At 40.1% G+C, this 17,593-nt stretch overlaps 1 protein-coding gene across 1 annotated transcript in view; it reads left to right on the top strand.

Moving 5' to 3' along the window:
* The first annotated feature begins 16,423 nt into the window (after positions 1–16,423).
* MSC (musculin) overlaps positions 16,424–17,593 on the top strand; it is a 1,517-nt gene continuing 347 nt past the window's right edge. Inside the window, exon 1 of the mRNA XM_003800034.3 lies at positions 16,424–16,957. Within this exon, the coding sequence (XP_003800082.2) occupies positions 16,424–16,957 (534 nt within the window). The remainder of the gene's footprint in view (positions 16,958–17,593) is intronic.

Raw genomic sequence — 17,593 nt, 5'->3', positions numbered from 1 at the left:
GAATATAAATGTCTTAACACAATAACTAAGAAAATGACATGAAGGCTATGTTAACCAGTTTGATGAAAATATTTCAAATTGTATATAAAAATAGCCACTGTACCCCATGACAGTATTAATGTACACAGCTATGATTTAATAAAAAAAAAATCTAACATATTCTATCTTACAAAGAATACTTCAAATTCAAAGACACAAACAGTTTGAAATGAAAGGATAGAAAATCATGTACCTTGCAGTCACTAAAAGAGCTAAAAATGACCATATCCATTTACAATATTATCCAGAAGAATAAAACAACTGGAAATTAACTTAACCAAGGAGGAGATAGACTCATACAATGAAAACTATAAAATATATTGCTGAAAGAAATTAAGGAAGACATAAACAAATTGAAACATAGCTCATATTGATGGATTAGAAAATTTAATATGGTAGAACCTCCTGTAGTTGACCACCTTCCTACTTCCTCAAGTTGACCTAAGTTTCATAGACTATATGTATTATGTTTATGTATCAGAACAATAGGCCTAGTTCATTATGTTACCACTTAAATATGTTGACTGGTTTGTTATAGACCCTTGAGTGGTCAAGGGACTATACATGTTCTACTGTATTGTTATGATGGCAATATTTCCCAAAGCAATCTAAAGACTCAATGCGCATGTGAAAACCCCACACTGTACCCCAGAAGTGCATTAATGTACATAGTTACCGTTCAATAAAAAAAAAAAAAAAAAAAAAGACTCAATGCAATTCCTATCAAAATCCCAATTATGTTTCTTGCAAAAATAGAAAAGCCTATTCTAAAATTCATATGGAATCTCAAGGGACCTTGAATAGCCAAAATAACATTAAAAAACAACAAAGGTGGATGGAGCCTACTCTCTGACTTCAGAACTTATTACAAAGCTATAGTAATCACAACAGTATGGCACTGGTATAAAGACAAACATATACACCAGTGAAATACAATAGAGAGCCCAGATATAAGCCCTCACATATATGATCAAATAATTTTGACAAGGGTGTCAAGACAATTTTATGGGGGTAGGACAATATTTTAAACAAGGATATCAATTGGATATCTACATGCAAAATAATGATGTTGCACTACTACACTTACTAAACACCATATACAAAAATTAACTCAAAGTGGATCCAAGGCTTAAATATAAGACCTAAAAATATAAAACTCTTAGAAGAAATCATAGGACAAAAGCTTTGCAACATTGGATCTGGGAGTCATTTCTAGGTTATGACAACAAAGGCAATGACAAAAAGAGAAAAAATAGACTAATATAACTTCATGAAAGTTTAAAAATTATATGCATTACAAGACACTATCGACAAAGTAAAAATAAAATCCATACACTGGGAGAAAATATTTTTGAATCATCTATCTAATAAAGGATTGAAATTCAGGATATATAGAGAACTCCTATATAAGAATAAAATGGCCAACCAAATCAAAAATGGGCACAGAACTTCAATAGACATCTCTGAAGGGAATAGCCAGTAAGGACATGAAAATGTATTTGATATAACTAATCATTAATAAGTTCAAATAAAGACTATGATGAGATACCATCTCATACCAATTAAGATGGCCAGTATATTTTTTAAAACAAGAAGAAAATAACACTGGCCAGGATGTGGAGGAATTAGAACTCTTATACACTGTTGGTAGGAATGTGAAATGATGCAGTTCTGTGGAAAATGGTATAGCAGTTCTTCAAAAAATTAAAAATATGATTAGCATATGATTGTAGCAATTCCATTCCTAAGTTTACCCAAAAGAAGGAAAAACAGGTCTTAAAGGGCTATTTGTACATCCATGTTCAAAACAGCAATATTCACAATAGCTAAAATGTGGAAGCAATCCAAGTGTCCATCAACAGATGAATGGACAAGGATAATGTGAAATATCCATGCAATGGAATGTTGTTCAGTCTTAAAAAATAAAGGATATTCTGATATATGCTTCAATGGCATGAACATGAAGACATTATGCTAAGTGAGAAAGCCAGTCACAAAAAGACAAATACTGCATGATTCTCCTTATATGAAGTACTTAGAGTAACTCATAGTAAATCATAGAGACAAAGCATGGTGTTTGCTAAGGGTTGGGGGAGGGAGGAAGAGGTACTTATTGTTTATTGAGTACAGAATTTCAGTTTTATAAGATGAAAAGTTATGAAGATAGATGATGGTGATGGTTGTACAACATTATGCATGTATTTAATACCACTAAATTGTACACTTAAAAAAGGTGAAGATTATAGATTTTGTGTGTATTTTAGAATAATTTTTTTAAATAATAGCTCATAAACAATTTATGACCATAATGTCTGAATAAAAGTGTTAATCTGTCTGTTAAAACTAGTTGTCTGCCGATTATTTTATAAATGCATTATCAAGTTATGAAAGTTAAAGAGCAATAACATTTGAAGAATGTAAATGATAGTGTATCTGTTTTTAATAAGATAAATAATGCTTTTGTTCTTGCTTTATCTCATTAGGGACTTATATGTCAATGTCTGAAATAGCATGATGTGTGGATAATAAGTGTGAGATAAATTCTTTAAAAAAGGAAGAAATATAAAAAAAAAGATGTCACATTCATAACCAGCCTTTCACCTTAATAAACTAGAAAAGTAAGACTAAAGTACACCAAATGTAAGCAGAAAGAAGAAAATAATGGTTACAGCAGCAAAACAAAAAAATTAAATATAGAACACAAAAATTAAAAACAAATAAAAATTTTTAAATATAATAAAAGTTGGTTCTTTGAAAAAATAAACAAATTTAACAAACCTTTAGCTAGACTAACCAAAATGAAAAGACATAGGCCTCTTATTAAACTACTAAAATCAGAAATTAGAGAGGGAACATTACTACCAAGCTTACAGAAATAAAAAGGATATAGGGGGATACCATGTAATAACTGGATTACAATAAATAAGATAACATAGATAAAAAGGACAAATTAGTCAAAGACACAAACTACTGAAACTGACTCAGGAAGAAATAAAATTCCTGAATTCATAATCAAAAAATTTCCCACAGAGAAAAGACCATGAATGCACTGGAGGATTCTGCTAAAATTTCAAACAGCAATTAATACAATCCGTCACAAACTTTTTCAAAAAACACAAGTAGATGGAACACTTTCCAACTTATCCTACAGAAACAAGACAGAGATATCACAAGAAAAGAAAATCAGTATCTCCTGTAATATAAATACCCTCAATAAAATACTAATAAACTAAATTTAGCAAAATATAAAAAAGATTGTGTATCATGACCATTTGAGAGATTTATTCCAGGAATGCAAGATTAGTTTAACATCCAAATTAATGTAATATACTATTTCAATAGCATGAAGGATTAAAACAACATGATCATGTTAATAGATGCAGAAAAAAACATGGCAAAATTCAAGACTCCTTCATGATGAAAACCTTAAGCAAACTAGGAATTGAATGAAACTTTCTCAATCTGACGAAAGACATCTACAAAAACCCACAGCTAATATCAAACCTATTGGTGAAAAAATAAATCTTTTCCCCCTAAAATCAGGAACTAAAGAAGGAAAATACTTTTGTTCTTTCTATTCAACATAGTATTAGAGTTCTAGCTTCAGAAATCAGGCAAGAAAAGAAAATTAAAGTCTAAAAGTCATCCAAATTAGAGGAAGAAGTAAAACTATTTCTATTTGAAGATGATATTACTTTTAGAGACAATCCTAAGGAATTCATTAAAAATGAACTAATGGAACTATTCGAACTAATACATTAGTTCAGAAAGGTTATGTAGTACAAGATCAATATGCAAAAAAATCAATTGTATTTCCATATACTAGTGATGAACAATGCAAAAAGGAAATTAAGAAAATAATTCTGTCTACTATAGCATTCATAAAAATAAAATATTTAGAAATAAATATAACAAATGAAATGTGGAAGTTATACTCTAAAATCTACAAAGCAGTTTTGAAAGATATTAGTGAATAAATGTGAGGAAAGACATTCCATGTTCATGGATCAGAACACTCCTATCAAAATCCCAGATGGGATTTTTGAGAAATTGACAACTAATCATAAAATTCACATAGAAATTCAAGGGACACAGAATAGTTAAAACAACCTTGAAAAAGATTCCCAATTTCAAAATGTTCTACAAAGCTACAGTAATCAAGGATGCAGGGCCCAAGAGTAGACCCATAGATCAATGGAATAACATTGACAGTCCATATATTTCTGAGAGTACCAAAATAATCCAATAGGAGAAGGACCAGACTTTTCAACAAACGGTGCTGCAAAAGGTGGATATTCACATGCCAAAGTATGAAGTTGGATTCCTACCTCACACCATACACATAAATTTACCCCGAATTGACACAGATCTAGATATAAAAGCTAAAACTATAAAACTCTACTAGAAGAAACCATAGGGGTAAATATTTCAATAATGAATTAGACAACAGTTTCACAGACATGAGACCCAGAGTCTAAGTAACCTATGAAAAAATAAAATTTACTTCATCAAAATTAAAACTTTTTTGCTTCAAAGACATTGTCAAATAACCAAAAAGACAACTCATAGAACAGGGGTGAAATATTTGCAAATCACCTGTCTAATAAGGGTCTAGTATTCAGGATAATGAAAGACATTCACAACTCAACAACAAAAAGACAAAAAAACTCATTGAAAAATAGACAAAAGAATCCCGAGGAGTTTTTGTTGTTGTTGTTGTTTGTTTTTTAATTTTTGTAATCTGTAGAGACAGAATCTTACTCTGTTTTCCAGGCTGGAGTGCAGTATGATCATAGCTCCCTGTAACCTTGAACCTTAAACTCCTGGGCTCAAGTGATCCCCCCATGTCAGCCTTCCAAGTAGCTGAGAACGCAAGTACACGCCAGAATGCCCAGCTAAATTTATTTTTTTTAGAGACAGGGTCTTGCTATGTTGCCCAGGCTGATCCACAACAGAACTTAAATATACATTTCTTCAAAAAGGATACAGAAATGACCAACAAGTACTTACAAAGATGTTGAATATTATTAGTCATGAGGGAAATGCAAATCAAAAACATAATGAAATATTACTTCACACCAGTCGGATAATTATAATCAAAACAAAAGGCAATAACAAGTGTTGGTAAGGATGCAGAGAAATTGAAATCTTCCTATATTGCTGCTGAGAATATTATGGTATGGCCACTTTGGAAAACAATGCGATAGAGTCTCAAAGAGTTAACCATAGTTACTATGTGATCTAACATTTCCCATCCTAGGTATATACCCAAGATACTTGAATACATATGTTTGCACAAAAACTTGTACACAAATATTCACAGCAGTATTATTCGTAACAGCCAAAGATTGAAAACATTCCAAATGTCCATAAATTGATGAATGGATAAACAAAATTTGGTATATGCATACAATGGGATATCATTCAGTCATATAAAAAAAAGTACTAATATATACTAAAACATGGATGAACCCAGAAAAAACATTATGCGAAACCAGGCATAAAAGGTCCATGGCTGAGTGTATGGAAGGCTTTTAAATGGAATTATATGATTTCATGTGTATAGTATTCCCAGACGGGACAAATCTATAGAGACAGAAAAATTAGTGCTTTCCAGTGGGTTGCAGAAGAGGAACTGGGGAGTCACTGCTAATGCGTATGGGATTTGGTTGAGGGGATACATATGTTTAGGAATACATAGTGGTAATCATAGTGCAACTTTTAAATATACTTAAAAACCACTTAATTGAACTTTAAAATAATTTTTTAATTGAACATTTCTAAAACATGAATTTTATTGTATAAGAATTATATTTCAACTGAGAAAAAGATGCAGTGGTTATATCCATCCAAGCAATGTGTAGAAAAACTTTTTCTTAAAATTAATATTTTTAACCACGTGACATAATATTAAAAGGAAATATCAAAAGTCATTGTTTTCATCTCTTATATTTACTTCTGGCATCTTCCTTCCTAGCCAGACTCATTTTCCTTGACTTCTAAAATAAGTATTAAATTTTGGGCTGGGCATGGTGGCTCACACCTATAATCCTGTCATTCTGGGGATGGTGGGGTGGGAGGATCACTTGAAGTCATAAGTTCAAGACCAGCCTAAGCAAAGTAAGACCTGTTATCGAACAAAGATAGAAAATTTTTATAACATACCCCTGTGTGAGGGGCTCTTCTACAAATGGAACTTTACCTTGGAAGTAAGAACAATGTAACCTAAATATTGTACCCTCATATTAATTTGAATAATGTTAAAAAAAATAAAGTAAAATAAAAAATATAAAAAACAAAATAGAAAAACTAGCCTGGCGTCATGGCAGGTGCCTGTAGTCCCAGCTACTTGGGAGGTTGAGGCAAGAGGATTGCCTAAGCCCAAGAGATTGAGGTTGCTGTGAGTTATGACAATGCCACAACACTCTATCTAGGGGACACAGGGTGAGACTCGGTCTCAAAATAATAATAATAGAAAAATTAGCCAGGCACTGTAATGGGTGCCTGTAGACCCAGGTACCCAGGTGGCTGAGGCAGGAGGATTACTTGTACTTAGGAGTTTGAGGTTGCTGTGAGTTAGGCTAAGGTCAATGCACTTCAGCCTGGGTGACAGATAAAAACACTATCTCAAAAGTATTTTTTTTAAATAATAAAAAAATGAATACTAAATTTTAAGAATTAGGAGTTCACCATCCTTTACGTAATTTAAGTACTCTTGACTTAAGCACAGAGTGCCTGGCATTGCACTTTCTCCTGATTACTAAATTCTCTAGGTTTTAACATTCTGTCTGGAACATTGCATTAGTCAGGGGCTCTAGAGAAACACGATGAATAGGATGTGACAATGTGTGAGAGTGTGTTTGGAGAGAAAGAAAATGAGAGAGAAGGAGTAAGGGAGGGAGAAAGAGTTTTTTTTTTAGGGAAGTGGCTTACAAGATTATGGAGGCAAGTTTAAATTCTGCAGGGTACACTGACCAGCTGGAGACCAGAGAAGAGCCACAGTTCTAGTCTGAAGGCAGTCTGCTGGCAGAACTCTTTCTCTCACTGGAAGGTCAGTCTTTTTCTGACTGAACTTCAACTGATTGGATGAGGCCCACCAACAGTACAGAGAACAATCTGTTTTACTCAAAGTCTTGTGATTAAAATGTTAATCTCATATTAAAAAGCCTTCCACAGAAATGTCTGGAATGATGTTTGCACAACTATCTAATCAAGCTGACATAAAATTAACCACCGCAGGCAGGATATGGTGGCAAGCGGCTAGACTCTCATTCTGGACATCCAAGATTCCCTTCAACTATCTTTTCAACTTTCAGCAAAGGACTTCACCTATAATAAACTCCACACCTTTGTATGTAAAATGTAGGGGGTACTGAAGTTTAGAAACACCCCTATTCAGACCCATCTAATAACCTCTGGAATAATTATTCCCCAAATTTCCCATTGCTATTGAGCCTAATACTCATGCCCACCCATTCATTCTAGGTAAATGACCTTAATTTATATTCCACTGAGGAAACAAAGACCATCAGGGGCTAACTTCCTTAATTCGCCATTACAAATCTCTACTGACCTACAATGACATCCCACACAATGGTATTTTTTTCTCATTTCAGAAAAAGAGATGCATCTCCTTTTCTTCAAACTTAACTCATTTCCTTTCACCTCCTATGGGATTTTTTTTTTTTTTTGGCAGTTTTTGCCAGGGCTGGGTTTGCACCCTCCACCTCTGGTATATGGGGCTGGCGCCCTACTCCTCTGAGCCACCAGCGCTACCCACCTCCTGTGGGATTTTAGTCTATCACTACTTCCTTATCTTTAATATTTTCCCCATATTTTGATACTTTAGTTTCTTCTCTATATTTTAAATATGTTTAATTTCTTCTCCAGTAATCACTACTTTCTTATCTTTAATATTTTCCCCATATTTTGATATCTTTAGTTTCTTCTCTATATTTTAAATATATTTAATCTCTTCTTCTTCTCCAGTATCATTTTCTCAAAATACAAGCATGTTTAAGCAACTCTCACTCTTAAAAACAAACCAAACAAACAAAAAGTTTCCTATTAAGGTGCCATTCCAAAGACTTCCACTTATGGCCAAGAATGAGTAACAGGGGAGACTTACCCCTCCACCTGGAAAATCATAAAGTAGACAAAATATATAAAGCAATTGCTCTTAAAATATCTGACATAAAACAACAGAGGATGGAAGAGACTGAAAAATGTGAAACAAAAAAAGTAAACCCTACAATTGCCCCAGCTATTGCCATGACAGTTTCTAGGCTGGAGAGCAGAAAAGGGCAATCCAGGAGGAGGTGAACAAACTCCCTGAATTGAGAAAGCAGATGCTGAGAGACTGGGGCTACCAAAGCACCCAGAGAGTGCAGGAGAAGGTGCCAGAGAAGAGAGGTGAACAGAGAGAGAACTTGGAGATCTGCAGAGGGCCCCCCTGGAGTATTCAGCCAAGCAGCATAAACATGTGAGGCAACTATCACATGCTGAAGGAAGAAACACTAAAAAAGATGAAAGGAAACACAGTGAGGTCCTTACACAGAGCCAGGAATAATACCTGCTCCAGCCAGATTGGACAATTTCCTGTTCACAGGGCATTGGATTAAGTGCTCAACAGAGTCTTACCTCAGTAATGAGGGGGAAATTACCCCTAAAATGAGCCCTGCTCTGATTCCTTCTACACGTCTTAAACAGAAGATCCAAAAGGATCATTATTTCCAGGTAACTTAACTACATCCCAGGAAGAGAGATCAATAATAATTATAGAAATACAAAAATATCCAGCATCCGACAGGCAAAATTCACAATGTCTAGCATCCAACCAAAAGTTACCAGGCATGCAGAGAGGCAGGAACATTATGTGACCCATAATGAAGAGAAAAAATTAATGGAAGCTGACCCCATCACAAACTCAATATCCTTGCCTGGATGGGCTTGTTTTCCTTTGCTTCCTTACCTACTCCAGCATCCTAATTTAAGTAGCTACCCACGTGAGTCTCCTACCCATGTGATCACTTTGTCCCTTTATCTGCAGAGGAACTCAATTCCTAGATGCTCCTGTGGGAGCAGGATCACGGGACTAGGCAGGAGTTTCAGCCCCACTCAACATTCACTTTCTATTCCACTCCTGGTCCACAGATACAATTTCCTTGCTTTTGATCACGGCTATATCCTTTCAATTCTTGTATTTTTACATTTTAGCTCTCATTGATATGTGCTTGGAGCACATGGGGAAGCTTCAAGACATGGTCTCACCAGACCATCTCAACTGAAAGTCCCCACCCATTATTTCCTGAAACTCCTCCTTTGCTTTCAATAATACTAGTCTCTTGGTTTTCCTCTCTGATTACTGCCTTTCTCTGAATTCCCCTTCTCTGTTCACCCATTAAATGTGTGGGCTTTTAGAGGCCTCTACCCTTGGCCATTTTCTCTTTTTAATCTCTACTCTGTAGGTCAATGATCCCTTGAACTTTTACCAAAATTCCAAATTATTTTCAGTCAGGAAAAAAAAAAGTGATAAATGGTATTTAAAGCACTATTTCATTGTCATAAGGAGAAAACAGTGCTTCTGGGATATTTATAATCAATGCAATTCTTAAGTTATTCAGAATAACTGTGGAGGTGGTGGCAAGCACAGGGTATGGCAAGTAGAGAGATATTGAAGCTACATGTGAGAACAGGAAATATTCTTTAGAAGTCCATCAGTTAATAATAAATGTAATAGGATCCCTGTAAGTGCTGACAGTGGGGGAGTATACAGAGAATAAACCAAGTTTCTTAAATGAAGGGCAAAGAATTGGTTGAGTGACGGTTCCCCATTCATTATGGGTGAAGATTAGTTGGTGGTGTTCGCGTACTAGTGAATCATTTCAAATCATCAAACATGTAGGTAGTTTCTTTCATGTGCTGGTAGCCAGACACCAGGGATACCCAGATACCCATAGGAACGAGACACTGAGGCCTTCCTTGACCTTAGTCTTTCTTTTCCTTATCTATTTTAAGTTTGCCCCATCTTTCCTAAAGGAACTTGCCAGAAGGTGGCAATCTAAGAAGGAATGGGGGTGAATGATGAAACCGGCCTGAGAATACCTGAAGTAGTTCTGTTTCCAGCATTCTCAAGGGGTTCTCCTTTGAGGCTGAAACCTAAAGAAGAACGGAGCAGGGTGTTCTTGGTTTATTTCCTTGTTTGTTTTTTTCTGCTGATTGAGAAGAGCAGCACAAATAAACCAAAGGAGGGGGAGACAAGAAAAACTAAGCTCATTTCCCAAAGTCCCTCCCTGTTCTGATCATCTCAGAGCTTATTTTAGAATTGGAGGTCAGATGGGTCGAGAACTAGGGAAACAAAGGTCATATGTAAATAAGCTGGACTTCTCTTTCACAGATGATTTGGTTAAGGAACTGGGTGACAGAGAGTACAGAATCCTTGTTCTCTGACACAACAGAGTATCTATTACATGAGAGCTTCCTTCTGGCGCCAGGAGGCATTTAGTTAGTATAGGGGATGTACCCTGGGGTGGGGGGTGTGGGGGCGGCTAAAATGAGAATATTCTGAGCAAAGCCACTACTGGGAGAGGGGACAGGAAGAGAGAGAAATTGCAGTAATATAATAACTGATCTGACGCAATGCTCTACGTTTCCCACGGGGGTCTGCATGCAGGCGTCCTTGAGTTTAACTCTGGCAACCTCCAAGGGCCATACACAGAGATACAAGCTTCAAGAGGGTAAGCAAGTGGCCTGAGGCCTCTTACCTGATAAAATGCAGAAGTCTCCTAATGTACACAGCAAAAGGGGCTCTATCTAGTACATGCCATGTGGAGACTGACTCTTCTCTCCTAGATTAACTCCACAATACATAAGGCTTGGAAACACACGCTGGAGACCAGAGCTATATGCTACAATTTTAAGGGCTGTTTCGGGAACAGAGTATTTTCATACTTCCAAGTATTGCCAATAAAATCAAAAGTACTTAAAAGGGGGAAATCCCATGATACAGAACTTTCTTAGCTTCTGCCTAAGAGTGAAAGGCTGCCTCCAGGGTGTTTAAAAAAAAAAAAAGTAAGACCCAGAGCCACAGCTCTAACCCAGATTAGAGCTGGGTTAGAACTCTCCAATATAGTTGAGTGTCAGGGAGTCTGTGAGTAGGCCTCTCACAGAAGCCTTTGCTATAAGGCCTTTTCTTTCTGAAGGCTGCTAGGCTTCTATTTGAAACTAAGTAGGCATTCTGCAGAAGACAGAGCATTCCAGCTGGAATTTGGAGTTCACAGGGCCGTTAAGCCTCAGCATCTGAAATCTTGCAGCTATTCTTAGATAAATAAACGAGCATCAGAGAGGCAGTTGTATCATGGATGACAAAAGACTCCCTTTGTGAATTCCAACTGTTCCCACAGGTGCCCAACCTGATGCCCAGGGGAGCCCAGGTGAACGGAGTTCCCTTTTTTCTATCATCTGGAGAGTGGGGACATCCTGGGTGACACCAAGACAGAGGCTACTCTGGACCTGGAGCAGGGCCCGCACATCCTTTATGTAGATAAGAGAAGATCACTGACCTTGAACTATCTAGACCTAACCTTATGACTTACTTGTGACCCCACATGACCAGCAAATAACAAGATTCACATACCACGTGACATCACTGACCCAAGAGCCTTCATCTTCCTGTACTAGATGTCATAGTCTAACCCAAGGGTTGCCCTAAAAATACTGGGCACTGGATCCCTGGCTTCAGGGTGGCCTATCCAAGCCAAATGCCTCCTGGTAAGAAGGTCTCTGTGGAAAAGGGCTGTGGAAATCCCAAAGGGAAACGTTTTTCAGCATGATCTGGGGTGTGGAGGGTTTTATAAGGTTGGGTACACAGGGTGAGATGTGGACCCCATGACAAGGAGAAGGAAGACCAAATGTGATGTCATTTGTGCCCTCCACTCTGTCCAGCTTGTTTCCAAAGAATGTGCTCCCCAAGTGTGCAGGACTTGGTCTCCCCAACACCTCACCACAACAAAGGGTAGATGTTGGATGCACAATTGCATAATTAGCCCAGGAGATCAGGCTCTTAATTGTCCTACAGAAATGTAATGGGACCTGCATGTGCAATTCTAAATTTTTAGTAACCATATGATAATAATTTGAAAAAGTAAAATTATTTTTCATAACACATTTCATTCAACCTAATATATCCAAAATGTTATCACTGCTTGACATATAATTAATATTTTCAAAATATTGATGAGATGTTTTACATTATTTTATTCATATTAAATGTGCACTACCCGGCATGCATTTTACATTACAGCACACGGCTCACTGCATTTCAAGGCTCACGTGCTGGAAAGGCCTCACGTGGTCGGTGGTTTCCTTATTGGCCTATGCTGATCTGGGTTCTTGGTTTCTCTAAATCAAAGGTACAGGCAATCATCCACAGGTATGGGCAGCATTCCAGGCAAAAGGATAGTTCAGGGAAGGGACACCACCAAGAAGGTGCTGTGGGGAGGGCTCCAGCCAACTAAAAACATTCCCACCACTGTTTCTTAAGTGCCTGCTCAGGACAGGGCTTTGTCACAGCCTTGCCAAAGGCTAGAGGGAGCCCTTGCTCTCCTAAACCCCGAGCCCACCTGAGCTGCCCAACGCTAGACTCTCTCATCCAGCACTTACGACACAGTTGGAGGAGAAAAGTGGCCATGAACAGCCTTTTCCTATGGTCTGTAATTATCATCCCAACACACTGTCCCTTTACAGAAAAAAGCTGCATTTTTAAATATTTTCATCTATGAAAGACCTTTCTGTATTCCACTTGAAAATGCTGCTTCCACATACACTACAATCTCCTTTAATACTTCCAGTAACTCTGACATAGGCGTTTTATTCCCTTTGCTCCAAAACAGAAAGTAAGGCTTAGAGAAGTGTTGCAACTCTGCCGAGAGAATGGGGGGAAGAAAAGACTGTTTCTATTGAAATCCCATCCATCCATTTTCCCCTCAGTGAGGTCCCTTAAGGGAACCATGAAAACCATTGTGTGATGGAGACTTCAAACCCTAGATGCCTGAAGTAAAAGCAAGTAAAACATCCTGGTGGCAGCTAAAGCCCACAGCAAGCCCTGGAGTTCAAAAACTGGGCCAGCTCCTGGCTGTGACACTAGCTGTATAATGTGGGGCAGGGCAATTCCTAGTGATAATAATAACTGGATTTACTGACCTTCTCCCCTGTACCAGGCTCTGACTCCACCAATTCTTCATACACTTTCTCCTCCTCACAAAAAGATAATCCACTTATAGATTTGGAAATAAATGAAGGCTCAAAAAAAAAAAAAAAGTAAATAGGCAAACGTCATACATCCTGTAAGCAGGAAAGCCAGAATGATATTATTAAAAGGAAATGTATCTTTTATAATATAACCTTAACCACACCCATCCACATTGCATATTTACAAAAAAATTGCTAAAGAATTTGAAGATCATCAATGTACACAATAAACAATGATAAATACCTGTTACAAATCTATAAGTTTGCAAAATACGTACAAATAGGAACTAATTTCAATGTGCTTCTTTAAATACAAAAATAAAATCTTTCTTATTCATCTGCAGTGTGTAGTATCTTGTCAAAACAATGGGGGGAAACCCGGGTTTTCAAAAGAGATAGTTATATTTATACTGTTCATCCCCAGGGGAGGTTGTAACCATCCCAGGAGAAGGAAAAGATGCTTTGAAAGTGTAAAGAGGTGACAAATGTCAGGTATTACAAACACGCCAAAGCAAACTACAGTTATAGGCTAATATGAAATGTAGACAAGAGAAATGTCCTAATCTTCATTACAAGTCTGAAATTTAAAAAAAAAAAGAGTAAAAAATATATAACTATAAAGAAATGGAGAGAAAATGAGAATGAAAGAAAGATAAATGATGAAGCAAAAATAAAATAGCTGACTTTCTCAAAGAGAACAGAGGGAGAGAGAGAAGGATGGGGAGGGAGAGAGAGTGGAGGAGAAAGGAGGAAGAAAGAGAAAGCAGAAAAGGAGAGGGGGCAAGTGCCATGGAAAGTAAGCCCAATTGGCGAGGTCAGGCAGTTCCTTCAAGAAATAAAGAAACTGGCCATGACCCCCTTAGAGCTAAGGCTGGGTACAGTTGTTGCGACTGTTTAGAGAAATCTAGTGCCCTTCCCGCCATTAATCTTTTCTAAAGAAAGACTTTGTTCTGCACCTGTATAAACAATTCAGATTTTAAAAACCTATATGCCTGTGCCTAATGTGTGAGACTATGTACTTATACTGATAGCTTCGAGTCATCAATAGGCGATGCAAAAAGCTAACCTGGATCTCCCCCCCCCCTCCACACATCGTTTCGCTCCCCCTTGTCTCTCTTTCCTCCTTTGCCTGGCAAAGCACTCCTACAGTCAAGTTCAAGTTCAAGAAAGATTTCCATGCTCTGTCAAATACTCCCTGCATTTTCTCTGCCCGGAGAGAAGGGAGAGCAAATGATCTTTTTACTCAACTTGTCCCAGAATGAGCCCATCCCCACCCCACCCCCCAACCAAAAGACAAAATGTACAAGAAAAAAATCTTTGCATATGGGGGTGAGCGCAGGAGGGGCTGTGTGAAACATCCCCCATGAGGGAGGCTTGTCCTGGGAAAAGAAGGTGGAATGATGCCTGAGGATGAAGTCAGCCCCGCCAGCCACCTGTCGCAGCACTTCAGGCACTGAGCAGGGGCATTTGTTCTGCTGCAGGAACGGTCACAGCAGGGCAGACCCATCAGCTTCTGCCAGCTCTGCCCTGGGCTGACTGCACACTGGTCCCCTTGCACCTTGCTCAGCGAAGAAGCCTGTCGACTTTCATGGAAAGGTCAAGTTAACACCTAAACTGGGTGGGAAGACACAGTCTCCTCTCTCTGTAAAACAGAGTAACCATATCTCAGTATCTTAGGGGGTCTATTTCTCAATGGGCTATTCACAAGTACAGTGACTGCCACACAGCAGGCACTCAGTGGCTGGCCATTGAGGTCCATTTCCATAAGGAAGTACGGCATCCTCTGACCATGAGTTCCAAGAGCGGGTCTAGTTTCCCTTGGGGGAGGGGCAAAATGTTCTAGTTTGGGTTGGAATGAGACCTAATAATTCTGGTGCTGTTTTTGTCAGGATTTTTTTTTTCTGTCCTTTTTTTTTTTTTTCTTTTTCCTTTGGGCTCACTAAGCATTCTAAAGCCAGGAGTTTCCTCTTCAGTACACAACCTACAACAACAATGAATTCTCTACCGTATACTCAAAGCATTAGGGTGAGATCCCATTGTGTCATTAAAAACAAAACCATGAACTCTACATACTGGAAAACACCAGATACAACATCCTGCGGAGTGTGGCCAGGAGGCGTACAGCAGACTAGAATACCTATGGGCCAGGATTTCTAAACGCGGATTTTGAATCTCCTTTCTACTTACCAGCCTGGTGAGTTTGGGTCTTTTACTTAATATCTATCTACAAATTCAGCTTCAAGTTCTGCAAGGTATAAACAATAACATTTAAATTACAGATTGTATTTGACGGTGAAACAAAGTATTGCAGATAGAAGTGTTTCGTAAATCATAACACTACCTTAAAGGAAAAGAAGAAGGAGAATGAGAGGTGTCTATTGTGCATTCTGGAACGTTTGCTTGTTTCACTTTTTCTCTTTCCTCGGGCAAGCCCTGGATGCTGATCACACATGATGAGTGATGAACTTGAACTGAGTTCTTCGAAGAAGACTGGGAGAGAAGCAGAAGTTGGAATCCTGGTGTCTCTAGGAGTCGGGCAATCTTCACCACCTCTAAGATGAGTAGGGTTGGGAGATTTAGGGAATGGAGTGGGGGTGAAAGAAAGCAGGGTGGGTGAGAACGAGCTCTTAGCTCTCTCCCTCTCAGATCCATACTTATCCCGAACTGACATCCTGAAGGTCGATTGGGCCTCAGTGGCCAAATCTCAGCTTTGCCTAGGCGTCCTGGGCCCCTGCCCCCACCAACCACTCCTCTGCAGGCAGAAAAGAGGTCCCCACCCTTTCCACGCCCCTGCCCCACCTCTGTCCCCCTTTCTAACCCCCTCTTCTTTGCCCAGGGTGGTTTGTTCCAAGGACTACAGATAAATAGTCTGGTCAGAAGGCGCAGCTCTGGGTTGTGCGCGCAGAGCTGGGGCTTGGGCGCCAACTTCTGGGCCGCGCTCGGCGGGGTCGGTGGCGGGGTGTGCTCGCTTTCACCGCCCACCTCGAATTCCGGCCTCCGCGCCTCTCGGCTCTGGTCTGCGGTCCTCCTCGGTGCTCCCCTTTCCCTCCGCCTCCGCCAAGGAGCGGAAGGCGGAGACGGCGAGGCTGGCTAGGGCGGAGGAAAGTGGACACGCGTGGGCGCGGAGAGCCACGAGATGTCCACGGGTTCGGTGAGCGACCCAGAGGAGATGGAGCTGCGGGGGCTGCACCGGGAGTACGCGGTCCCCGCCTCCAAGAGGCCGCCTCTCCGCGGCACGGAGCGCAGCTATGTCTCGCCCAGTGACAACTCCTCTGCGGAAGAGGAGGACCCCGACGGCGAAGACGATCGGTGCGCTGTGGGCGCAGCCGGCGGCGCCCGAGGCTGCAAGAGGAAGCGGCCGCGCGCCGCTGGGGGCGTCGGCGCAGGTGGCGGCGCGGGCAGTGGAGGCAAGAAGCCCCTCCCGCCCAAGGGCTCGGCGGCGGAGAGCAAGCAGTCCCAGCGGAACGCGGCCAACGCCCGCGAGCGCGCCCGGATGCGCGTGCTGAGCAAAGCTTTCTCCAGGCTCAAGACCAGCCTGCCCTGGGTGCCCCCCGACACGAAACTCTCCAAGCTGGATACTCTCCGACTGGCTTCCAGTTACATCGCGCACCTGCGGCAGCTGTTGCAGGAGGACCGCTACGAGAACGGCTACGTGCACCCGGTGAACCTGGTAGGGGCGCAGTGCCGCGGACCCCGGCGAGGGCCAGGAGATGCCCAGGGAGCTCCTGGGCGTCGGCCGGGTGGGAAGAATCCGAAAGGGGTTGGGGTTTGGGGACGCGGGACGAGAAAGCTATTTCAGTTTGGCTCAAATCAAGGGAGGGGCCAGCCATTTCCCTGGAAAGAACCATCCACCCCTCTGTGTTGGCCTCATTCTTATCATTGTACTTGGTGCGGCTGGTAGTGACAGCCACCCCATCGGCTAACATCCTATTTCCGGGATAAATCCTGGTTCCAACTGTTATTCAGTGGCAGATTGAATGGCAGATCTCCCTCGCCCAATTTCTTCCAGTTAAGAGTCTGGCAGGTTCGAATCTGCAGGCCTTGGTCTCTTAAAGAAAGAGGGAGGGCCGAGCTCTAATAACTAGCGCCTTTGGAGACTTTCATTGCGGCAGGATAGCAAAGTTTTCCCAGGCGGGATTTGTCTGGAAAGTCCCTCTCTGACCTGCCAATTCTCCCAGCTTGGGAAAGATCTTATCCAAGCCCAGTTCCTAGCGATAGTGGATGACTGGTTGTGTGTGTGTGTGTGTTGGGGGAAGGAAATTACACAACAAAATTCCAAACTCATGTAAGTGTCACCAAATTCTAA

This window comes from Otolemur garnettii, unplaced genomic scaffold (assembly GCF_000181295.1).
Source record: "Otolemur garnettii isolate 467f Iridium unplaced genomic scaffold, OtoGar3 scaffold00163, whole genome shotgun sequence".
NCBI classification, from domain to species: Eukaryota; Metazoa; Chordata; class Mammalia; order Primates; family Galagidae; genus Otolemur; species Otolemur garnettii.
The sequence above is the reverse complement of the archived record's forward strand: the minus strand, read 5'-3'. Positions and strand labels throughout refer to the sequence as shown.